Here is a 26,374-nt window from a genome sequence, read left to right on the forward strand (position 1 = left end):
ATCAAATTTCTACCATTTTTTGAAGCAATTGAGGCCGTATGAGTATGTCAGCAATAACAGGCCGAATATACTCTTCTATGGCGTCAATCGTCTTGGGTTTATATGCGTAGACAAGCGACTTCACACGACCAACAAAAAATACTTCTAGTCCAGCGAGATGATGCACACCTTCAATAAATTGATTGTTTCTCTGGCTGTATGGCATACAGTGCCGATTTGTTGAACCAAAGGTTGTCCACACCAACAGGCAGGATAAAGTCATTAATAATGGCTCTATAGCGTTCCCCATTAATTATAACATTATAGCCGGCTTCACATTTGAAGTAATATGACCAATGATTCTCTCTGTCCATAGAGCACATCCAATAGTGACGTTTTGATAGTATAACGGAGTGTCAAAAATGGCTTATGGATACTCCAAATGTGACAATTTTGTTTATCCACGTACCCCTTCAACCCAATTTTTGCAGAAGTTAGATTTTGTAGGCCCGAAAATCAAATCCTTCTACAAAGACTTCCGTGAACAACTGGGGCACAGCTCCTTCAAAAGAATAGCTATTAATGTGTATTACTTCTCGTTTTTCTGAGCTAATACAATATCTCTCCTATTACCCAAAGTTGGCCGCTTCTGAGCGATTGCTTCCTACCGATTGTATGTAAGCAGTTTATAGTAGAAGATTCCCTGCCAATACCACCAAACATATAGCAAAATCTTCCTGACTGTCAAGTCTGGCTTTCGCTTGACGTGGTTGTAAGCTGGATACTAAAACATGTGTAATAATAATATAGAGCAGCAATTTTGTGCTGTGTTCCATAGAAAATTTTTATATTCTCGCAACATGTTGCTACTGAGTATAATCGTTTTTTCAATTATTTTTAACTTCAATAAAGTAAAGCATGACAAAGTGCCGTAGTCATATTTCAATGCTCACTACTGTAAGTAAGGGAACGCCGAAAAACATTTTACTACAAATTTAACATTTGTTTTTATTTTGTTTATATTTGATATTAAATTTTTATTTTAATTTTCGCCATATTACCAAATCAAAAAGCACTACAGGAGAACCGACCGGCTGGATCCGGTGACAATTACGCGACAGCGCGTTGAATGCAGCTCAATAGGGCAGCAACAACAATGCGTGGTACAACACAAAGGGCGACCAACGGCTATGCTACCAGTGTTAGGCGGAAGATGTCTTCAACATGCGCATGCGTATCATATTCATATGGCCGACTTCGTTCAACAAATGAGTATAAAAGCCACATCAACTTGGACAGACAGCATTAAACATAGCTAGACAATTAAAGTAGCAGGAGCAGAAGTACTCAAGCCACAGTGATTAATTAAACAAAAGAAAAGACGCAAACGAAATGAAAGCCTTCGTAAGTAAAAACCTCCTTAATAAAAAATTCTTATATCTAACAATTCTTTTCCAAACTTTGCAGTTCGCACTCACTCTGCTCGCCGTCAGCTACTTCGCCAGCACCAGCGCAGGCCTCATTGGACATGGGATTCCTATTCCCATCGAATTGGAGGAAAACAGCCCACCACAGTATGAATTCCATTATTCCGTGCATGACACTCATACCGGCGATGTTAAGGATCAGTTCGAGCATCGTCATGGCGATTATGTAACAGGCCGTTACTCGCTCATTGAACCCGATGGCCAGCGTCGTGTTGTGGAATATAATGCCGATCCATTGTTAGGCTTCACTGCCCAAGTGCATCGGGAAGTGCCAGTTATCCGTCAGCTGCCCTTACATCGTCATTAAAATTTGCCAGCAGAAAAAGTAGTAGTGACATATATAACTACATATGTACATATTCTTACAACTATATACATATTATTTATGTCGACAGTTCTGTAACGCATCTGCATTGAACCGAATACACATACACTTACACACGCATGTACATACATACATATTGAACCATATAGCAGAATTTTACACAGTTGTCCAGATAACATGTTGGGCAAAAACTAGCAGAGTATTGCAGGCATGTAATGTGGACGATCCTTTATATACATACTCTTATAATAAAATACATACATATTCCATATAAGAGCTTTGATCTACACTTTGAACTCATTGCTACACATACCAATACACAAACATTCAAAAATAAATGAAATTATTTATGCAAATTGAGTTGTTATTAATAAAAATCCTCGAAGTTTCGGGAACGTATTCAAAGAGCGGCCCTCATTGGAATTTGTGGTACACTAAGGACAGCACCAACAAAATCTCTCAATGCCATAGCTGTGGACATAGCTGTCAGATGTATTGCGCCGAAGACTGCTATTAGACTAAGGGAAGGTGCATGGGAGATCTCAAGCAGGGACATTCTGAAATCCCCCGCTTTTTTAAACCACTGCAGTGTCTTTCAAGCAAAGGTGACTGTCATTAAGGTGGCAGTAGATGTACTGCTCCACAGTGCAGAGGTGGTAATTCTCTTCTATAGCAAAGCAGCAATACTGGTTTTGAGATCTCTGACAGTGCGTTCAAGATTAGTCAAAAAGTGTTTGACCTCTTTATCATTAACGTCAAGCTACTTTGTCATTTGACTTGTTTGGACGCTGGTCACTATAGAATCGCTGGAAACTGCAAAGCTAATGGGCTTGCGACTGCGAGATATTTCTGGCTTGCATTTATATATAATGTTTTTCGGCAGTCATAACTCCTATTTTCCATATTTTGTTCGTTTTTATTTTAACGCTTCCAAAGAAAAAGTCACATTTTTATGAAATACTATTCTACATTTCTGCACGAGTATATACCCTTCTGAAGAGACACTGCATTCCTAAGGTAAGCTTTACTTTTAAGGTGTCTCCAGTAAAATATGAGCGTAAGACTAACCTATGAGGTAGTCATTTTATACCCTGAACAGGGTATATTAAGTTAGCCACGAAGTTCGTAACATCCATAAGGAAACGTCGGAGAAAATATAATATACTTGTATAAAAATGATTTAAGTCGATTTAGTCATCTTCGTTTTTCTGTATATATACGATCTAGTCACTCAGTTTTTGAGATATCGATCTAAAATTTAGAACACGACCGTTTCTCCCCAAGAAGTGGTGGATCTTTGCTGTAAACCATTCATATTTTGTAGATAGAGGTCAAAAAGTTCTGGCATACTCGTATTAGTACCTTTGTAGCTACCGATTAATGTAAATATATTTTAAATCTTCCCTGTATTGCGTATTACCTTATTTTGATCGACTGCATATCCCGAACTTATCGCCGTTACCGTCAGTAAATTTGTACCAGCCAGTTTGTAGTTAAAAGTAAAATGTTTATGTTTCCTAATCAATTAACTTTTAATCATTGGTTGTACCTCTCATTTTGTTTTTATATTCTGCTTATGTAGTATATTATATTTTGCTTTTTTATCAGTTAAGCCACAAATTCTGGTTTACATATATGGCTCGACTGGAACAATTTTCTCTGTTTACGTCTGTTTATTTCTGTTTTAGTTATCAAAAAAAGACACAGTAAAGCAAAGCTGGATGTTAAAGCGATTAGGTAATGTTTATTCTGGTTTTTTTTTTGGCAATTTTTTCGTTAGCGACCTCTACGCAATGACGTGCGAATAGGTCAAAACTTTTGGGTCTGACAACGACGAGGTTCATAGATAAAACACCTACAAAAAGTGTGTTTACTCGATCCATATAAGATGCTGAGGGGCTGAGACCTACTGTCAAAACACTTTTTATTGAGAACCATTTTCTATAGTTTTGCCGTGGACGAGAAATATCAACTAAATCGATGATTTTACCACCCTCACTGTGTGTTTTCTGACACCCAAGTACTTAAGTTCTCGACAAAGTATACATTACCATCTTTCGTGGTAAACTAATAGCCGTAAAATTCAACGTTCCACAATACAAAAATGTCAAAAAGTCTTTATCAACATGAGAAATTATGAAGTTCTAGTAAAAAGAAATCCATTCTTTATGCATTGAATTAAAGATTTTATTTAGTATAGTTACAATGATCTAACTTAGTCGATTTTCACAAGCTTCTCTTGAGGAAAATTGTTCATCACCAAAATCATTCGCCACAATAGAAACATAGAGTAATCGCTTGGTGGAAAGTCCGGACTATATGGTGAATGTATAAGAATCTCCGAGACAAGCTCTGGAAGCTTCTGATGAGTCACTATTAATGTGTGTGACCTACTGTTGTCCTGATGGAATCAATTTCTCTCACCGCGAATCAACTGAAATCACTTTTGATTGATGGTGTTATAAGTGGCTCACTTTTCATCATCTGTAGCCATCCTTCAGAAATCGATTAATTTCGTTGCGACTCAGTAGCGATATAATATATCGAATATTCAGTCCTTGAGGTTTTTTTGCGTTAATTTGTGTGGCTCCCACACGTCAAGCTTGGTACACTTACTTTTGAGACTGATTTGCTTATCAAGCCAAATCAAGTGCTTCAGGAACTTTAGACGTTTAGAAAAATGTCAAGAAACTTTGACGGAAGGTTAGTACTCTAAGAAAAGAAAACAGATCTCTGTTAAGCCAAAGCTTTTTCAGCCCATGTAGCCTCTCTAAACCCTCTCGGAAATTAAACAAATTAATGTTATAATCGCATTCCAGTTTTATTTCAAAATGCATAAAGTGCTTTCTATACAGCAAATTGCAAATAATTTTATGTGTAAACATATTTATAACAAATTAACATACAATGTCTTTACAGTTAAGTGAGATATTCATGTGTTATGGCAATTTAAACTGTGTTGTGTTTCATAAATGAAAAATGAAATGAAAGAAAACGCAAAAAGGAAACCATGCCGATGATGCTGCGGCACCAGTAACCCAATATATCGCAGAAACAGGAGCGCAATCGGACGATTTTTAAGGCGTGATATCGAACGAAAAAAAATCAAAAACTGTGTTATATATGAATGTAAGAGTAGAACATATTGAGCCTAAACATTAGTGATGACCAGAAGGCCTTACCTGGTATGCCTTAGTGTACCTACAGGAGTGGCTAATGATTACTTGAACTGTTACAGCTGTGGTGTTTTCAAATAAAAAAGTATTTAAATTAAAATTGCATGTGTATTTGTATGTTGTGTTTCGTGGTTGACGCGTGAGTACTCAAAATGTAGTGAACTTAAAAAATCTATATATTACGTATATATATATAATATATGTTTAAATGTAAACTACCCGTAGAATCGATTTGCATTGCTTAATGATTTGGTTGTGTGACAATGTGTTGATTTAACCGTTCGTTTAACCAACTACCCTGCTATTCGTTCGAAATCGCTTCATTGCCCCCTATGCTCAGTACTTGCCGGACAAACCGAAGGAGAGCAACGGTACTTTGGCTACCGGTGCAATTGCCTTAACCACCTTCTGACCGAGTGGTTCACGACGCACTAACGCATTGAAGCCATTGTGGGCATCGGATGTATAGTCAACGGTGCGTAGATAGCCATCAGCATCGACTAATGAATATTGTCCTTGCACCACATCGCCCTTACGGGATTCCGTTTGGCTCTTAATGTCACCGGTGTGATCATCGCGCACCGAATAGGAGAAATCATAATGAGCTGGTGCCTCGACTTCGACGGTCTTGACTAGCGCCGGCTTGAGCAACAGTGGTGCATGTCCCAATTCAATGGCGGTGGTAGCTCCCAAACCGATGATGAATAGACCAAATAACTGTAAAAGGATATGTATACATTAGGCTTATTAAGTGATTCAATAATATTGATTTACACGTGATACGCACAGTGAACATTTTGTTTGCGTGTTTTCGAAGGATTTCACTTTCAAGTTAAATTGACCGTACACTGACTTTTTGGTGCTACTGTACTGTAGAATTTTGATTTGTACTCGTGGAACTCCTGTGCTGTACTATGATTCTGATCAATTAACCGCCAACTTTTATATTGTGTGACCGCTAATGTCCGTTAGCTTGGAAATTTTTGCCGCAGCAGTTGCAGTGAGTGCAATAGTGGTGGGACAAGTGTTCGTTTGGGTCGCAGAACAACATATGCAAATACCTACTATTTGGCTATATGTGTCTTAAAAATCACCACCCAACGCCTTACCGTCAAAAATATCGCTCTCATATCTTATTTAGCATTTACAGTCTGACAAAAATAAATCCCACTTGTTGCTCATTTTAAGATTTTCTTTACAGCCCATTTCAAATATTTTTTTTACTTTAACTTCAAGACACACTTTTCGGTATCTTTTCAATATACTCTTAGTAGATTTAGCAAAAATCTTGTTTTGTTTATCGATACACATGGCTATTCGTTTATCTCTCGTCTAGGTACCGATATTTTTTCGGCATTTTTTCATAACGTTTGGCGCATGTCGCTGCAGCGATCTATTTTGCATTGCTTTTTTTTACCTGGTGGTGCTACGTATAGTACTTTTGTACTGGTCAGCATAATATTATGAGACTAAACAATTTTTTTAACAACATACTTAGTATTGCCATAAATTCAGTTACAAAGTTTACAATGCATACAGCGAGGACACCCTGAATAGAGTATTTTAAGTTTGCCACGATGTTTGATCAGCGTGACGAGTTGAGTCGATTTAGCCATGACCGTATGAACTGCTCATTTGTCGGAAACGCCGTCGGAACCACTGCCATACAAACCGAACGATCACAATCAAGTCCTTATATGGGCCAACATTTCCTTTCGAGTGTTAGAAACAAGGCAAACTTCAAGGTATAAAGATTAAATAGTTGGTCAATAGTAAAAGTTTCTGTCTAAAATAAAATGCGGGTGGCTAACGGTTACGTAATTTCGACTGTTTTGTAACATTCTGGTTTGATGTGCGTTGGTTTGGATAATTAGGTCAAAGCTTGAATTTTTTGAGATGGGAAGACAGGCGAAATGTATCCAAGCAAGGACATTTAATACGGTTGTATGTTCATTAAACATTACCTGGAAAATACTATGTAAAAACACAAATGAGTTGAAACAAAATGTGTTTTTTGTCTCTTCTGCTTGTTTTCATTAAGCACTTTTATAGATTTTTACATTCTGGTTAAAGGTACTAATAACGAAAAATTTTGGTAAAAATAAGAGCTGTCGTATCGAATCAGAACTATACGTTGCATCATAACCTGTTTGAGAAACCACTTGTACAGACAAACTTATTTAGGAACTCTTTGAGACATTCAGAAAATAAAGTTAACTAAAAACTAAACATGCAGAAGTGAAAATCAATTTGTTGACCAGTTTTGCCTATGCGTTGGAAATTTAAATCTTACTTGCTCCAATTTCAACATGAAACGCTTGTTTGGCGTCGCCAATTCTGCGTAGAAGCTGACGAAACTTGTCTCCAAATACTCTTACGCATTTGCATGTGAGTATATACGTGTGTAGATTAGGATGGGGCAAAAAACGAATGTTTTTTTTCGTTTCGTCCTCTGAAAAGTTGGTTGATAGACACCTCTAAGAAAGTTTCTCTAAGTATGAGCGCTTAATTGTAACGGAAGGTTCTTCGCCTAACGTTTTCTATTTTTTCTTATTTTCATATAGAATTCATTACCTATTATTTTAGGGATATGAGGTTTAGACCAAAGTAAAGACCAATTCCATTGTAATTCGGTGCTAAACCACATAATTTTTAAAAACTTGGCGATAGAGAAAGTTACGGGCTGATTATCCGATTTTATAAATTTTCGCCAATACCACATATTACTAACATGCCACAGACTAAAAAAATGCTGGCAGGGTTTCATTAGGGTACTTCACATACCATCACCAATCATACAAGTATGAAGTAAATTAAACCGGATGTTCAAAAATTATGATATTAGTTATATGGAGGCTCGATATAAAGGGCTAATGGAAATATTGACCCGATTCAGCCCTTTTTTGACATACTCACGCTCCGGAAAGCATTCACTCTGAATTCCAATTATATGTCTCACACATTGGCCAATATTTTCGGTAAAAAGTCAACTATATGTACTGGGGTCCACACATCCGGTACCTAGGCACTTGAACAGTTTCAGTTCGATTAGGACAATTTTTGGTCATAAGGTAGTATGATCTAAGTGCATTATTTGTGTAAAGTGAGCGAATCAGATGGAATTTAAAATTTTAATATGCGAGAAGTAGGCGTGGTTGTAGTCTGATTCTCACTGTGACTTAGGAATGTCAAAAGAATGTTACATATCGAAATCGGTCAAGCAGGACCCGATATATGGGGTTTCTCCTAAAGGTGGGCGATGCCACGCCCCTTGTCCACTTTTCGTCTCTGACTAGTTTATTTAATGAGTTAACGCATTTTTAGTAGTTTTAATCAAAACCGTTATGTGAGGAGTGGGCGGGTTTATCCCCCGATTACACTCATTTTCACATTGTTGATAGGGCATGAGTGAATTTGGTTATTATAGCTTTAGCGGTTTAGAAAATATGCACATTAAGCTTATTAGAGGGCGTGACTACACCCACTTAAAAAAAAAATTTAAACCGAAGATGTCCCTCCCTAATGTGTTTCGTTATACCAAATAACAGTTTTGTATCTTATTGTGGATCCTAAAAATGGCTATTTATTGGTTTTCGATTAATGCCGTTTTGTGGGCGTGTCAGTGGTCTTATTACGCCCATCTACAACACCAACTATCTTACGGTGACAAGAAACCAAAATACATGAAGATATCTCAATTTTTACTCAATTTATAGTATGCAAAGACGGACGGACAGACCGTCACCCTTATTTCAACTCGTCTCTTCATCCGGATCATTTATCAATATATATATTATATATATAATACTATATCTAACTCGATTAGTTTTAGGTGATACAAACATCCGTTAGGTGAAGTTGCAAGAGTATAAAAAAACAACCAAAAACAAAAGAAAACAGATCATTTTTGTAGAGCAGTGAATTTCCTAAAAGACTGTGATGTGATGTGTGTAAATTGATTTATAGATTTAAAAAAAATAGATAAAATTGCCTTAAAATAATTAAACTTCAACCGTTAATATCTTTTAAATGGTTGAGTTTACGAAAAATCTATGAAATGAGATAATTTTTCAAGTAGTTGGAAGAGAGATATGAATTTTTCTACCTGATAATAAGAAAAAAAATAGAAAACCGTTAGGCGAAGGAACTTCCCGTTACAATTAAAATATTATACTTAGAGAGCCTTTCTTAGAGGTGTCTATCAACCAATTTTTCAGACTACGAAGCATAAAAAAACATTCGTTTTTTTTACCCACCCTAGTGTATGCCACATATGTATATATGTATATGGGCGTGTTTATTTCTAGCAGAAAACATGCAGTTATTTGCATATTTACTTACACGATTTTGCTAATGAAGTTCGGAAATGAGAGATATACTGATAAGGATAAACATCGACGCAAGATTTCAACACACAATATAAATTACAGATTTTTGCTAACAGAATGCTAATTTTGACAGAAACACACAAATCAACGATAACTTACATGTGTTGTATAATTTTTACATGAATACTTTTGAATTTTGCATATGACACAGCGACAAAAATGCTGTGAGTATTCAATTTTGTATATGTAACTCATTTCTCAATAAAACCATTTTAACTACAAAAAGTAATTCCAGCTTTATGAAATGCAAATAATAAAATAATGTTTCCACATAGGCCCGCACAGGCCTACGATGCGTGATAATGCGTTCACCAAAAGTTTCTTTCAATACATAAATTTATTGTTTCGTTGACTGTATGGCATGTAGCGTTATCTTGTTGCAATCAAAGTTCAAAGTTCGTCCACATCAACATCGTCCAATTCAGGTACGTTTGGGGGTGTGTGTGCGCACTGTACGGCATCACTCACGATGTGTATTATATAATAATAAATAAATGTATAATAATAAATTTTCGCGATAAATAAACGTTTTCTCGTCATAAGTCTATTCATTATGAAATGACAAAGCAAAGTTAGTATATATCTAGTAACAGCCGTGAAAAAATCAACTTTGAAAAGAGTAGTTTCATTTAAAACCACATGTCTAAAAAACACCCGTTAAGGTCAAGTAAAAGGAAATTTATTATTTTTTCATTAGATTAAATTAAATTCATTAATGAATTCCGATTCACTGGTTGACGTTCCATAGGGTTGATCTACATATTTAATTATCGCTGAGACGAAGTAAAATGTAGTAATAAACAAGAAAAAATGTAAACTTCGGTTGCACCGAAGCTATAATACCCTTCACAAAAACCTAGGTTCCTAACAAAAGCTTGATTCCGTTCTAATTTCGTAAAGATACCTCGTCAAATAAAAAGTTTTCCATGCAAGCACTTTACTCCGATAGTTAATAAGGCAGCAATTTCTTCGGATATTACATTGTTGCCTTAGGAAATAACTCATGCCAAATTTCGTGAAGATACTAAGTCAAATAAAAAAGTTTCCCACACAAGCAATTGATTCCAATAGTTCAGTTCGTAAGGCAGCTATATGCTATAGTGGTCCGATATCGGCCGTTCTGACAAATGAGCAGCTTCTTAGTGAGAAAACACAGGTGTAAAATTTCAGATCGATGGCTTAAAAACTGAGGGACCAGTTTGTATATATACAGACAGACGGACATGTCTAAATCAACTCAGCTCATCATGCCGATCAATTATGTATTTACAGGGTCTCCGACGTTTCATTCTGGGTGTTAAAAACTTCGTAGCAAACTTAATATACCCTGTTCAGGGTATAAAAAACTAAGTGAATTTATGACCTATAATAAATTTCATAAAATGCCAAATTTGATTGGAATCCATTCACTATTTCGTCGAACAATAAATGTTGAATTCTTTCGCAACATCTTTATACTCTTGAAATATTGTAGCAACATGTTGAGTATAATAGTTTTATTCCCCTAACGGTTGTATGGAATGATATAGGATTTTATATATATAAATTATCAGGATGACGAGACGAGTTGAAATCCGGATGTCTGTCTGACTGTCCGTCTATCTGTATGGCTGTATCTTAAGTAAAAATTAAAATATCATCATGAAACTTAATACACGTCTTCCTTGGCAAAATGTGGAGGACGAGTTCGTAGATGGGCATAATCTAACCACTGCCATGCCCAAAAGACACCATTAAACGAATACTTATAAAGTGCCATAACTAAGCGCTAAGTTAAGATAAAGAACTGTAATTTGGTACAGGCAATTTGTCGATTAAGAAGCAATTAATATAACGAGACAAAACTTTGCACGAATATTTTCTTCTAAGTATGCCAACTTATGACCAAAAATTGTCCAAGTAAAACCAAAATTTTTCTTGTCCCTAGGTACCAAATATGTGGACCCTATAGTTGACTTTCGAATGAAAACATCGGTCAATATGTGAGACATATATAAATGAAATTCAGAGAGGATCCTTTTCTGATAATAGTATGTCTTTATGTAAAAAAAGAGTTGAATCGGGTTAATACTTTCCTTAGTCCTCATATGTTAATATGAAGATTTTCGAAGTTGCCGGTGACTTTAGACCGCATATATTGGCCAATATGTGGGTTATACTTGTATATATATACCACCCCATTCGGACTTATATGTATGTATGCAGCATGCTACTTTAAGAAATAGTGCTATCTCGATGACAAATAATGCACATTAAATAATCGTTTTGGGATATTTCAATTCACCTCGTGGAGTTGTGGAACACATAATATTAGGTAAAGTAAAAAGTTCGTTCGGTTTTTTATTGATTTTTCAAAAGATGATAACTTTGTATACATTTGTCCGATTTAAGTCAAATATGCGCCGTTTTGTTCGTAAACTTGTTGCCAACGAGTTGCCAACTTCATTACACCCCTTTCGTAGAAGACTGCGTCCAAAAAACTCGGAGAGCCTATTTTCACAGGCCTCTCTTGAGGCCAACTTCACACCATTAAGCGCGTTCGCCATGGACAGGAAAAGATGGTAATCACTTGGTGCCTAGGTCCGGACTATAAGGTGGGTGCAATATAACCTCCCATCCGAGCTCCAGGAGCTTCTGGCGAGCCACCAAAGACGTGTGTCGCCTGGCGTTGTCCTGATGGAACACAATTCGGCCTCTGTTGATCAAAGATGGCCTCTTCTGGATGAGTGCTGATTTCAAGCGGTCCAGTTGTTGCCAGTAGAGGACCGAATTGAGCGTTTGGCCATAGGGGAGCAGCTCGCAGTAGATGATTCCTTGCCCATCCCACCAAACACACAGCAAAACCTTCCTGGCCGTCAATCACGTCTTGGCCACCATCTGGGCCGCTTCCCCGAGCTTTGACCACGACCGTTTGCGCTCGATGTTGTCATAAGTGACTCATTTTTCATAGCCAGCCACAATGCTTTTTCGCTTTGATCGAAGAAAAATTGTAAAATATAGCGAATTTTCTCTTTGTTGGTGTCCATCTTTGACGAGCGCTCACAACGAACTGAGTAAATAAATCGAAAAACTGTTTGTCTGTGACAAACTTTTAGCGCGAGTAAACACGTTTTCAGCGCCGTATAGTATGACATGATGCGACCCGTAACACTAGTACTATGGACAATAACGCCATCTCTTAGACAAAAACCGAACGAGCTTTTTACTTGACTTAATATTATATATCATATCGATTTGCAATCGGTCATACTTTAATGAGTTTTTGGAAAAAATGTCCGAGTTCGGTCTGAACCAAATTAATTTGATTCCGAATAAATTAAGTAAATACTTAGATGTAGTTTACGTTGATATCTCTTTTTAAATTTTTTGAAGATATTATCGCAGACAATATAATGATTCGATTTCTTCTTTAATTTCTTTTTCTCAACATGGATTTCGTAAAAGAAAATCGATTATAACTTTGTAAATCATGTATCATTAGTTTTAGGGCACATAAGCATACGGATGTTATATACACAGACTTTAGCAAAGCTTTCGATAAAGCAAATATCCCTACTCTTGAGATCTTCGGGGATTTCAGCCAAGATTTCTTCAATGGGTAGCTTCTTATCTTTATAATAGAACACAATGAGTGATATTTAAGGATATTCTTTCAGATTCAATTAATGTCTCTTCAGGTGTTCCGCATGATTTTGGCAAGGTCTTGGGCCGATTCTGTTCTTGCTTTCTTTTCTGTAATAGAATTCTCAAAAACTTTATTATAGGCTGACGACGTAAAGCTTTTTAAATCATACACTTCAACTGATGAAAGGAGTCTGTTGCAAACAGACTTAAACAATTTGGTTCCTTGGTCTGATAGAAATGGTTTGTCATTGAATCTCAAAAAATGTAAGACGATGTGCTTTTTCCGTAGATCTGTGCACCCCTCTCCTTATGTAGTAAAATGACAATAGTCTAGAGCAAGTTTTTAACTTTGTTAATTTGGGAGTTACTATGGACCCTAAGCTTAATTTTAATCTTCATATTGATACCACGGTCTTAAAGGAAAAAGGTGTCCTAAACGTTTGTCTAACAAATTTTGAGATCCGTATATTACTAAAACTCTCTACTAGCAGGTGTTCTGGGGTTTCTGGATCCATGTCACAGAACCGGCAGTTTGCACAAGAGGTTAATCCCATGACATATTTTATTTTTATAAAAATTGGTCTAAGCCTCATATCCCTGATAAAATATATTCAAATCATCTGGTTGACGTTTTCCACATCAAATCAATATATTACATTTAGCCTTTTCGGTTGAGTTAATATCACATACATATATCTCAATGAAATAAAGTCAAAGTTAATGGCTTTCAATATAAATCAAGAAAATAGCAAATTTGATGAGATTTGTAACTTATTCACGATTTCATTTTTCGCAATATTTTTTTAATATAAAGTTTCGCCAGCGCCTGAAAGATTTTACTGGGCTTTGATTCCTGCCAAAAATATTTATGCGGCTTTAATCTTTGCTAATTTCGAGAGATTAAAATTTTCGGATGCAGCCAAACTTAGCCCTTTCTTACCTGTTTATAGTTTATCTTTTGATTTGCGCTTCAGCTTAATATAGTTACCGTCACTTGACGAAAGTTTGTCTTTCTTTTTTCCGATTTCGTGTCATTTGGCACGTTTTGTATACAAACAGTAATTTGAAAACTTTTGAGTGTTCATGGTTTGCTAACAGACGCATCAGTTGCAAGATGGCCTCAGATGTATTAACAGTTATTTTTGTAACCGTATTTTTAATTTGTCGCGTAAACGCCGAAAAAGCATTCATACAAGCTGAGTATGAAATCATCAACGATACCTCATCCTTTCCATGGCAGGACTTGCGCAATGAAATACATCAGGGTGATGCCGTCACCTACGAACTGGGCACGCCACAATACCAAATTTTGAACGCCGATGAACCGATAGAAATCATCACACCCGATCAGCCCGGTTACTACGAGAGCCTTAAGCGTTATGAAGCGGCAGCAATGCAGCATGCAGAAGAATTCAGAAATCAGAGTGATTCGACAACAACACTGCCAGAAGACATCGAGAAGGAAACGGTTAGCGAGAAACAAGTAAAACAGATTGCAAATGGGGAGGAGCAAATTCGATTTATTATACGGAATTTGAAAGAAAAAAGCAAAAATCCAAAAATGTATTTAGGTTCACCAAATCAGTACCAACAAGATGGCGCACCAGCTGAAACGAGCAAAAAGAATAACGAAATTAAGACTAAACAATCAGGGGTTACTGATACACCACTCTGGAACCAACAGTTTAACGACAATTCAGAGGCACAATCGAAAGGAAACGAAGGCGAGCGCGTTGCTTTGTCAAAAAGCGTCGAGAAAACCAAAAAAAACCAAAGTTTCTCTCTTAAATCAAACGTCACGAAAGAATTAGTAAAATCTTTGGAGGAAAGCACGTTTATGCCAAACACAGAAACCATTCATATCAGTAATTCCAGCAACACTGTGTTACCGTCAAAGTTTCTCACAGAGTCGTCACTAACAGAAACTATATCGGCTACGGATATACCACCGGAAACTCCACTCCAATTACCGCCTACGTTACTTAAATATGATACTCCACCCACTGAGGAGACTTCAGCACCTCTAAAGCAAAATCTAAAAGAAATCTATGCGACTGATATGAGCTCGTACGCGCCCGTATATAAAGTTCCACCACACATTAGAGATTTCGAGTATTTGTATCGCTCAGCGTTGGGTATAAGATAGACCAAAAATATTATATATTTACATATCTGAGTACCAAGCATATGAGTATTATTTAATTAATAAATGTATATTTACAAATTTTGAAATATTTTTTTTTATTTAAAACTATAAATATAAATAAAAAATCAATAAATAAATATTTTAGCTTTTATCGTAAAATTAATAATATGGCAACCCAGTCATCACCTATTTTGAATTTTGCATAAAAGTATTAGAGGTACATACAGTATCAATAAATGATCAAGGCACTAGCCATATGGATCGGTAACTCTCTCAGTGAAGACCTTACGTTACATAATACGTTTTTAACAAATGTCTTTATAAAGTGAAAAAAACAGCATAAGCAATATATTTTTATCTGATTTTTCTTTCTCCCACCTTTGTACCTTTGACTCCGCTAAGTATTGAGAAGTTTTGAACAGATCGAAGAAATCGATAAAAATTCTAGATTAATCCATTGTATTCCAGACAGTTATAGAAGCCCAACAATGGTTGTTAATTATACAAGAGATTCCGCTTCAAATATATTAAACTTTTGTGTGAACTTGGCTATCTTTGCATGTGTGAAAGTCGCTAGGAGGAATTGAAGTTCAAAACTCAGCTCTGTGAAAAATAACATTTTCCCACGGAGGTCGATTATCGAAAAATAGCAGTAAATCCTTTTAATTTTCTCCTAGAAAATCTCATAAACATCAACAAAGCTCACTGCGTTGGCTTTGAATGGGTAAGAACCCAACAAATAGCTCTCAGACCCAATTTGTCTGAAAACTGGCGTAACGCTGTCTTATGTCACCGCTGCTCTTTCTCATTGTTTTGGACCATATACTGAACAAGAAGTTAATGTACAAACACGGTTTGCTTAAAACATTCAGGAAAATCTTGAAGATCTGGCTTTCGCGGATGATATTGCTCTCCTGGCAGGAAAAAAATAGATTTGCAGAGGAATCTAAATAAGCTTGGGGAGATAAAACCGAATTCATCTCTAGCAACCATGACACCGAGTCTATACAATTCACTGTATACAACGAAGCAATACAGCGCAGCACTCTACTATCTTGGGAGCAATATTACCACCACTGGAGGTTCTATTAAAAACATTTCCAACCGCATAAGCAAAGCGCTTTGTGCATTTACACAGTTAAACCTCATCTGGTCCTCTAAATCTATCTGAGTCAGCACTAAACTTCAAGTTTTTAACTCCAGCATCCAGAAAACAGTACTCTTATACAGTTGCAAATCCTAGTCCTTAACAAAAACGTTAATAAGAAAACTGAAGTATTTTGCAAATTTGAAACTTGAAAGACTCTCATACTTACTGGACTTTAACGCTTTTATTTGGCCCTACCCTTCTCTGGCTTCAACCGGAGTGAAAGGAAATAATATATACTCGTAAATATAATATATAGGGTATATATATTTTCTTTACATGGAAAAACACAAAGGTAAGGTTTGTTCGAGCTTCTATTTGTAATTGACGTAAGCTCTAAAAAAATGAGTCGAGTTGTGAAATTCGAACATTTACTAAAACAGTTTTGCATACTATTGCATAGTCAAAATCTAAGAACCACCCTAATACTACTAACGAAAGTGTAAGCTTAATACATACATATGTTTATATGAAGAAATAATATAGGAAATATCTGAGTTTACTTGGAACTTCGGGAAAAAGTTTTATTATTTTGTAAATATTCATTCGATTACAAGAACAATTTTTCTACATTCACCATTTCCCATTTTGTTTGTTTATTCGCTGAACGTGCCCTAGGCGAACATTTTTTGCCCGTTCAACCTTCGCCCATGTATTCGTCAGCTTTGCAAGCGCGTGCTGAGGCGGCGTTAAGCTGAAAACAAAATAATTCGACACCCATACATTGCGCTGCTGCGCTAAAGACGACCGACTTATAAAACTTAATGCAACAAAATAAGTTTTTTAAGTTCCAATTGAAAATCGCCGACGAATCTGTTGTTAAGTGAGTGCGCCTGTAGAGAAAAGCAAAAAATGCTGTTTAAGGTAAATTAACACTGACTAGGTCGCTGCGACCACCACCCGCTTGACATAAGTGACAAAAGGCCAATAACCGTAGTGACGATTATTTAATAAGACATAACGGCTTTGCCGACGTTGCCAACGCCGTACTGACCCACTTAAGGCAGTCCCATTTGCGGTCAATCACTTACAATAAGTGATCCCGTTTTTTGCTTTCACTTTTGATTTTCGATATTCGATTCGGCACAAGAGTTAATGCTTTCTCTCTCAATTTCAGTTTAATTCTTTCTATTTGTTATTGCTTGCCTGCGCTATACTCGCACCAGCCGCGTCTGCACCCAACTACCACCATTATTGTCCGCACTGCGAAGAGGAAGTGTGGGAGGAAGTGCCGTGTGAAGAGCTTGCCACAACCAAAAGGCCAACTACAACAACTACTGAAAGGCAAAAACCAAAACCTCCCACTTATGCACCCATCACCCAGAAACCACATACAACGGCGCGCCCACCAGTTAAGAAGACCACAACTATAAAGCCACGAACAGAGCATTACACAACCCCTACACCGGTGGTCACGACGACAGCTTCTACCGCTTACAACAAGTGCTATTCTGAATGTAAACGGAGTTGTAAGGAGTTCTGTCGCAAGGTGACGGCAAACGGCGCATCTCAAAAACAAATAACACAAGTTACGAAGACAACACATCGCGTACCTAATGGACAGCACAATTGGGAGCACGTGCATCAGCATGGATTTGTGCCAGACCAACAAATCTTATACACACCGGTCCTACAGTCAACGGGGCCCAGCCACCCTCCAGCTATTTATCCTATGGAAACTAATAACGAGCTGGTAAATCCATATGTTCATAGAAATTTGGCTTATAAAGTTCAACCAGCATTGACACCATTATCAGGACAGCCTCTACATCCACAGCCAGTAGCAATCGCTTACTCTCAACAAACACCAAATTTATATAAGGATTCCCAAGTCACGAATATCTTTCCGGATGCTTTATTAGAATCGAGTTATTCTGTTGATGAGTTGACTCGTCTTTTGCAAATGGAAAGTGTTAATAAAGAAGTTGCCAACAGCTACACACAATCAGCCATTCACGGACCTACATATGCCATACATAGCAGCTTACCTCCAACTCCACTTACCACCACACCAATTTACCATCCACTCCCACTGTCTTATGGCTTCCCAATGTCCGTACCGGCCACGGGAGAGCCGAAATATGAAAATAATTCTTCGGAGTCACAATATAAAGAACTCCTGTTAGACGTCAGGCCACAGAGCCATGCGTCATCTTTGATGGCAGCTTCAGACCCCCAGTATGCAAACTATGTGAATAAAATCGGTTTAAGTGAACCACAAGTTTATGATGGGGCATCTCCTCCATCACCACCTTCTCAAGCCAGCAGTGATCAACAGAGTTTAGATACCTTGAGTTATCATAACGCACATGGTGATCATAATACTGAATATCTGAATTCAATTTCCTATGGTTCAGACTATGCGCCACCAACATCGAATTATGCTCCACAACCAGAGCTGAATGCGGCATCGTATTCAATTTAGACCACTTACTTAAAAATTTAAATTTCTTAAAATATTAAGAAATAGTTAGTTAATAGTAAATTATTATAATATGCTTAACGTAATTAATAAATGAAGGATTTAAAACAATGTCCTCTTTGAGGTTGTCGCAGACTTTTTCGAAGACTTCGACGATAATCAAACAAATCATTACCACCCAAGCGGGGATTATATAACCATTTCAACAACAATAACAACATTGTCGCCGACACGGAGACCTACTTTGGACACCTTAAAAAATTTATTTTTCAGATGGGTTAATGAAGCTGAACATACACAAGTTTAGCTCTTGGAGCAACGCCAAGTCAAGCACTTAATGTCATTTTACATTTACAGCCAACAGACATGTTCCGTAAGCAACTGGCAGCGAAATCAGCTCTTAGACTGAGGGAATCCTCCTAACTAAGATACGGATGGTTTCAATTTTGATAATCGAGAGAGGTGGTGCCTTTTCAGAAAAATTAGATACCAGAATCGTCTTCTCCCTATTAGACTACTGCATTGTCTTCCAAGCGAAGATCACTGCAATTAAAGAAACCATCACCAGCCTAGAATTAGAATCCGGAAGAGAAGGATTTATATGCTTCTGGTTACTTTTCACTGAGTTTCGGTGAAGCCAATCCCTCACTTACTCAACAAGCAAGCAAAGTGGCATGAAGGGAGTAAGGGCCGCATATGCCGACTATTAAAATTAAAAAGGTATTACATAAGAACTCTAGTAGGAGTTCTAACAGGTCATTGTTTAATTGAGAGACATGACACCAGACTAGGAACAGCTCATAATGACTATTGTAGAAGCTGTCAGGATGTAGAAGAACAGGAGACTATAACACATCTTGCAAAGCTGGTAGAGTAGGTTGATTTTTGTTCCGGTGATTCCACCATGGGCCTCCTAAAGGCCTAGGTGCATCGTCAGACAACCACTTTATCTACCCACCTACCTTATGAAATTGGAGAATCGATCGATGGCATAGCAAAATCAGTGGTATACAATGTTCTGAAACCTTGTTCCTTTACCAGCATCATAATTCGTTGCTCCGTTTTTTCTTCTCAATAACTGACAACATGCATTATTTTCTTTACATTGACGCATTTATATTTCAATATGTATGTGTATGTATGTATAGTATGTACATTTGCATGGCATATTTAATGGGAGATTGCAGAAATATTTACAAATATCATTATAATAAAATGGCACATAAGGGATGCTTTCACAATTTGACTTAAAAACCTTGTTAAAACTTAGCTAATTATAGGATTTATGGCTAAAAACACAAAAAATGCAAGTGTAAATACGAGTAAATGCAACGAATTCCACAAATAACCATGCTTGACGCCACGAAGCTTCGACTTTTACACAAGACCGTCGTATCGAGTATTTCTAGAATATTTATTATATGGTAGTTTCAATTCAGTTTATTCGGAGTTCTAATGATGCAGCAAAGCTGGTGCCAAAATTTTGGTGGCAACTAATTTGTGATGCACTTCGGGAACGGGAATTTTGATATTAGTCGGTTCACGCGAAACAATAGCTTCGAAGCCGCTATGATCATCGGCTTTGTAGCGAACGACACGATGATGGCCATCGGAATCGATCAGTTCATAAACGCCTTCAACGCGGTCTTCCTTGCGTGACTCCTTCTGCGATTTAATATCACCTGTGTGTGGATCGTGCACAGCATACTGGAACTCATAAGCGACCGGGCCATGTTCTTCATGTTGATCACGTAGCTCGACCAAAGCGTGCACGTGCAGAACGGCGATGGCGAGAATGAATAACTAAAAGCGGAGGGATTGGGTGAGTGTTTCGAGAATTTTTATAGTATGTTTGATTTTGTAGCTGCAATATTTACCTTGCGGAACATATTCTAGGTTTTCGCTAAGTAAGTGGATTACTTAATGTGTTTGAACTGTGAAGTCAGCGCTGTAAATTGCAAGCGTGGATTAATTGAATATTGACATCCTGCGCGCTTATTTATACCTAACTACTATATCAGCTGAGCGTTCATACAAGTCGTGCCAGCATACCATTTCGCTCATGTTTCGTAATGGCTTCTTCGGCATATATTGTTTTCTACTTTTTTGTCTGCATACAAGTATACGAGTAAAACTTCTTCAAATATCGAGTTGGGTTGCGGTGAGTTCGATTAGTGTTCGAATACGTTAATTACTAGCAAATGTACGCCTATGTGATCTACTTTAAGAGCGCAGTTTTACGTGTTGCGACACTGATCCACTAAAACATATTGATTCGAACGATAATGCAACAACAACAACATCAACAAAATAGTTTTATACTGTGCGACACGTAACGTATAATGCCAATGCAGCAAAGTGCGCCCCTTCGACACTTGTGCGTGGTACGGCGCTGGCGCAAATGCATTATGCAAATACGCCACCAAGTAGCAGAATATTTGCTGCACACTTATATTCATACATATGTACATATATATATATATATGTTGCAATCTGCATACTAGTATCACTTATCAAGCGCGGTATGTCCACTTGCGCCGCGTTTATTGCCAAACAAGATTGATTTACACCGCTGCTGCGCCGCGCTTCGCCGCGCTGCTCAAACGTAACCCACAAGCGTTAAAGAAATGTTGCATTTTTCAACTTTTTATTTGAAATTTACTAATTTGCCATAAAGGTACTTCAATAGCGCTTTAAGCTACGCCAGCTGTCACCGATGCTGTCAAATACAAATGCACCAAATTAACGCGCGTTTGTGCGCCAATTAGAGGCGTCCGATATGCATATTCAATCAATTGAGTTCACCTATCTATAACCAGATTCACATACACATATGTCCATGTTCATTTACATAGACACTATTCGATAATTGCGCGTAGCTAAAAAATTATTAGGGATCAAATCCATTAAGCGTTATGACTAGCCGGTTATATTTGGCTATTGCTCCTGTGCCTTAGTTAATTTGCGGCTAACCTTGTAATTTACATATATGGTATACACGTATATATTAATAATTATAATTACTTTTATTGATATGCCCTTGTAGAAGCTTTATTTAATTCAATATAATATTTGGTTTCGCAGTTAAATGTCAAGGAGGTCCAGACAGTTGAAATGCCGATTTTAATGCAGCTTAAAATATCTAAATAAATTCAAATAAATATTATATGTACATTTGTTTCCTTTTTTGAAAGTTGATACTATATTCGCGACATACAGTTTTAATATTTATGGAATTTTAGTTGGATTTCTAAATTTAAATAAGCTTTTATATATACATTACATATTGTAGAGCCCACAACCAATCAACTGGTACAATCTAGAAGTTTAAAGTAAAAAAAGTAATAAAAAACTAGTTTTAGAGTTTTAAAATCTGCACCGAAGCATGCGAAGCCATTACCATTGGTCGAAAAGGGGATGACCACCGTTTTCTGGGATTCACAAGTTGTGATCAATATCGAGTCTTAGAAGAAGGCTACGAACTGCTACTCCATTCACCGTGTCCTCAAGATTTCAAACGTAAAAAAGTCACTAGTTGGGCAGAATGTTTAGTCGAACTGCTCTCTATCTGTGAGCAAACTAGATTTTAACGGTACCAATAGGTCACTGAATGGGTTTTCCTTGATGATATGGCACATATGTTAAACGAAAGACCGTCCCCTATAATATTACGAAATTAATGAAAATTAAAAGGTATAAAACAGTTTAAAATATATATTTGCGAAGGGTTACCACCTGTTTAAAAAATTTATGTATTTAAATTTAGGTTAGCGTTGGAGATAACTTTGATAATACAGCGAACCCTACAATCCAAGATAATGAGCGCTTACCCTCCAGTAGTAAAACAAGAAAAAACATAACTGCGGCTACACCGAAGCTGAAAGGTGTAAGGCCAACTGTTTGCATCCTACGGAAAAAAATTGCTAATTATTTTTAGTGATTTTGTTTGAATTAACAACCTTCAAGTCAAGATCTTTTAAGACGATATAGTTAGATATAGGATTATATACATGTATATAAATAATCAGAATGAAGAGACGAGTTGAAATATGGGTGACTGCCAGTCCGTCCGTCCGTCTTTGCAAGCTGTAACTTGAGTAAAAATTGAGATATCTTGATGAAACTTGGTACACGTTTCTTGACACCGTAAGAAGTTTGGCATTGTATTGTAGATGGGCGTAGTCGACCCACTGCAACACTTACGAAACGCCATTCATCAAAAACCAATAAATTGCCATTACTAATAAATTGCCATTACTTACTCATAAGTGTGAAAATGGGTGAAATCGAGTGATAACCCCGCCTACTTTTTTGATTAAATTTTTGATACAGTTTTGATTAAAACTACTAAAAGTGCGATAACTTATTAAATAAACAAGTCAGAGACTTTTTAATTTTAAACATAGAAAGGTAAAATTAAGCTTTATTGGAGCTAATTCAGATATTGGACAATGGGCGTAGCCACGCCCACTTTTAGGTGAAAACCCATATCTCGTGATCTACTTGCACGATTACAACCAAATTTGAGACATAACATTATTCTGACATGCTTATCTTACAGTGCAAAAATTGACGAAACTGGGTTCACACATGCCTACTTCCCACATAACACAAATTTTAGTTCCACCTGATTATGCAAATCAAGCACTAATGAATAGCGTCCGTGATTGACTTTTTACCGAAATTATCGTTCATTGTATGCGATATATATTTGGAATTTGGAGAGAACCCTTTTCTGATATTATTATGCCTGTGTGTCAAAAATGGATTGAATCGGGTCAATACTTTTTATTTTTTTATTTAATTTTATACCGCATATATCGGCCGATATGTCAGATATCTTAATAAAATTGATCGGATATGTTTTTCTAATAACGGTGCATCTGTGAGCCAAAAATTAATGGATTAAATCGGGTGAAGACTTGCCTTAACCCCATATAACTAATATCAGAAGTTTCAAACATCAGGTTGACTTTACTACTTACGAGTATATATTGTTGATGGGTATATGTATGATTGATGTCAAAACGACCGGTTGCGTCATTTATTTATAATATTTTAGGATAATGTTATAATTTTTTATTAAATTTGTGTATAGAATAATATTATAGATTATTTTGTTCTTACGCTTCTAATCTTCAGAGAGAGAGAAAATCCTATTTGAAATAGGTATATGGTAAATCTTCGTAGTTCTAGTGTTAATGAAACTCAGAGAGCATCTGTTTCTGTTAATAATATGTAGTAATGCCAAAAGTAGATAAAATCGGCTCAATTCTACCCCTATCTTTCATATAACAAACATAAAATGTTTAAACTTCGGGCTGGCTTTATACCGGTTATATTTACTAATACACATGTACGATATCTTATCAAAAATATCTGAAATTATATTACACTATAATACATAAGTAACTTTCGTGCAAGTTGCAAAAATTTGAAATGTTCGGTTACACCCGAACTTAACTCTTCCTTACTTGTTTGATTTTAGCTTGGTTTGGATGTGTAATTGCAAACCATTAAATGTTAGAGCTAATAACAAAATATCTACATATACTATGTATATATGTCTAGATCAAGAGCGCTACTGAACAAATAGATGATAACAAAGGATTATGACCTGAGTACTATCGAGAGGTTACAATCAGGAATGAATTAATATGCAACACATAACTTTGAGATACAAAAAACAATTATTAACAATAGTTGTACACTTTCGGGTCTGCCGTCATAAGACCAACTCTGACTTATAAGCACTAGTTTTGTAGCCAACATTAAAGAAGCAATATAAAAAAATTAAAATTAAATAGAATACCAAGAGCAGTCTGTGCTGGGGTTACCGGGGCTATTAAGTCATGTCGGACCAAGGCGTTTAATATGCTCCTGCATCAACTGTCCACTCGGAAAGAAGCTGCAAGTTCTAATATCAAAATAAATGAATTAGAAGGTTATAACCGGAAAGATTATGGACATAGCGTCATCCTGAACCTGCTAAACCTAAGTAAATCAAACCATATCCTCCCAAGGTTAGATTTCAATAGCCACTTCCGGGTGAGGTTAACCTCTAGACGGGAATGAAGGAGAGGTTTAGTAGGGGCGAAGGATAATACCTCTATTTATACCGACGGTTCCAAAATGAACTACGGAGTAGGGGCGGGGGTATACTCCATTGACCCTGGCATCTCTTCTTTTCTATTCGTCTACCAAACTAAGCCAGTATCTTCCAAGCGGAAGTTAGGTTGGGAGGTCGATCCTAAGAAGGATCTCACTTGGACGGCCTATAAAAAGTTTGTTGAGACGGCTAATATCCGTTTCGACTTCTGGTTCGCCGAATGTATGAAAACCGAGATGGAGAGTGGAAGTTCTCTAGATCTCTTGCGTTCCAGTATCTTCCAAGCGGAAGTTAGGTTGGGAGGTCGATCCTAAGAAGGATCTCACTTGGACGGCCTATAAAAAGTTTGTTGAGACGGCTAATATCCGTTTCGACTTCTGGTTCGCCGAATGTATGAAAACCGAGATGGAGAGTGGAAGTTCTCTAGATCTCTTGCGTTCCATTCTCGGCCAGAAGGATCTCGGGGTCACCCTGGAGATGGTCGTCGACCAGCGCCTGCTGAGTGAACGCGGGGTCCAGAGCCAGCACGCAAGATGTCAATGGAGATCCAACTCCATTCCGATGAGAGCGGGGCAAGGGGACCCACCTTGGCTTTGCAGTGGCCAGCAATTCTGTTGTGACCAGGCACCCAAACGAGCCTAATGTTAAAGTAGCTATTTCTAGTGAAGACAGATATCCTTGAATAGTTTTGAATGCACGGTTCGCACGCTCAGAGCTTGTACAGCCGCACTGCTGTCGGAGTGAATGCTCACTTTTCTAAACGAGGCTTCATAGCGTACGTCTACTGCCACCTTGATAGCAGCAACTTCCGTATGAAAAACACTGCAGTAGTCCGGTAGCCAAAAGCTAAGATTGACGGAGCGCTCCACCTATCCAGCGACTTCTTCCCATCCACACCTCCCTCTTCAAAATATGAGCAGAGAAACATCCACCTAGAGTCGCCTCTGTGACGCAGTGATCCAAATTTTCAGGAATGCAGCTGAAAGAGGAGAGAATTTCGGCATTTCCTTGTTCGGATCTCTTCATAAACCAAGCTTTCCAGAGCCTTAGAGCACTCTTCGCAGCAATACACCTGCCGGCAACATCCATAGGTGCTATATTTAAAATAACATTAAGAGCTTTTGTTCGTGTTGTCCGTAGTCCACCGCTCAAGCTTTTTAGCAGGTGTAGTCCAGCAATATAAGGCAACCGGTGCCTTCCCAAATCTCTCCTCAATTTTTGACCTCCAAAAAAGCTTTCTATCAAAGATAAACCCTAGGTATTTCACCTTATCAACAGGTTGAAGACGTGAACCCCCGAAAGAGGGGAGGGGCACGTTTGCGATCTTATATCTCCTAGTAAATCATTTCAGTTTTACTTGAGTTGACGGCTAGGCCGCTTCTATTTGCCCAGTTGGATACCAAGTTTAGGTACCCTTCATTTAGCTTGTAGACGGTATTTAGGAATTTTCTTTTAACCATAAGAACCACATCGTCAGCGTAGGCTATCTCCCGACAGCCTCGTTCGATTTCGATTCCACCTCAAACTTTTCAAAGGCTTTACCCACTACCTCTGGCCGCACCTTTTTGAAG

At 37.3% G+C, this 26,374-nt stretch overlaps 5 protein-coding genes across 6 annotated transcripts; 3 read left to right on the forward strand and 2 right to left on the reverse strand.

Annotated features, from left to right (window-relative positions):
* Positions 1-1,293: 1,293 nt before the first annotated feature.
* Positions 1,294-2,147, forward strand: LOC106616322 (cuticle protein 8). Of its 2 annotated transcripts, XM_036361942.2 has the most exons (3): positions 1,294-1,383; positions 1,447-1,791; positions 1,862-2,147. In XM_036361942.2, the coding sequence occupies exons 1-2, from the start codon at positions 1,372-1,374 to the stop codon at positions 1,771-1,773; spliced, it is 339 nt and encodes a 112-aa protein (XP_036217835.2). In that variant the 5' UTR covers positions 1,294-1,371; the 3' UTR covers positions 1,774-1,791; positions 1,862-2,147. The 2 variants fall into 2 exon arrangements, with proteins under 2 accessions (XP_036217835.2, XP_014088413.2); XM_014232938.3 differs by having other exon boundaries at positions 1,447-2,147.
* A 2,914-nt stretch (positions 2,148-5,061) lies between these two features.
* Cpr30F (Cuticular protein 30F) lies at positions 5,062-5,864 on the reverse strand. Its single transcript, XM_014232950.3, has 2 exons — positions 5,755-5,864; positions 5,062-5,684 (listed from the first exon to the last, which is right to left on the reverse strand). Exons 1-2 carry the CDS (start codon positions 5,761-5,763, stop codon positions 5,304-5,306), a joined length of 390 nt encoding a protein of 129 aa, XP_014088425.1. The 5' UTR covers positions 5,764-5,864; the 3' UTR covers positions 5,062-5,303.
* An 8,229-nt stretch (positions 5,865-14,093) lies between these two features.
* Positions 14,094-15,176, forward strand: LOC118680699 (uncharacterized). The gene has a single exon (XM_036361750.2). The coding sequence runs from the start codon at positions 14,094-14,096 to the stop codon at positions 15,123-15,125; it is 1,032 nt and encodes a 343-aa protein (XP_036217643.2). The 3' UTR covers positions 15,126-15,176.
* A 1,856-nt stretch (positions 15,177-17,032) lies between these two features.
* LOC106616343 (uncharacterized) lies at positions 17,033-19,205 on the forward strand. The gene is made up of 2 exons (XM_036361919.2): positions 17,033-17,136; positions 17,390-19,205. Exons 1-2 carry the CDS (start codon positions 17,125-17,127, stop codon positions 18,695-18,697), a joined length of 1,320 nt encoding a protein of 439 aa, XP_036217812.2. The 5' UTR covers positions 17,033-17,124; the 3' UTR covers positions 18,698-19,205.
* A 346-nt stretch (positions 19,206-19,551) lies between these two features.
* Cpr30B (Cuticular protein 30B) lies at positions 19,552-25,234 on the reverse strand. The gene is made up of 4 exons (XM_070106823.1): positions 22,095-25,234; positions 20,700-22,013; positions 20,572-20,642; positions 19,552-20,497 (listed from the first exon to the last, which is right to left on the reverse strand). Exons 3-4 carry the CDS (start codon positions 20,581-20,583, stop codon positions 20,147-20,149), a joined length of 363 nt encoding a protein of 120 aa, XP_069962924.1. The 5' UTR covers positions 20,584-20,642; positions 20,700-22,013; positions 22,095-25,234; the 3' UTR covers positions 19,552-20,146.
* Positions 25,235-26,374: the final 1,140 nt, after the last annotated feature.

This window comes from Bactrocera oleae, chromosome 3 (assembly GCF_042242935.1).
Source record: "Bactrocera oleae isolate idBacOlea1 chromosome 3, idBacOlea1, whole genome shotgun sequence".
Taxonomy (NCBI): Eukaryota; Metazoa; Arthropoda; class Insecta; order Diptera; family Tephritidae; genus Bactrocera; species Bactrocera oleae.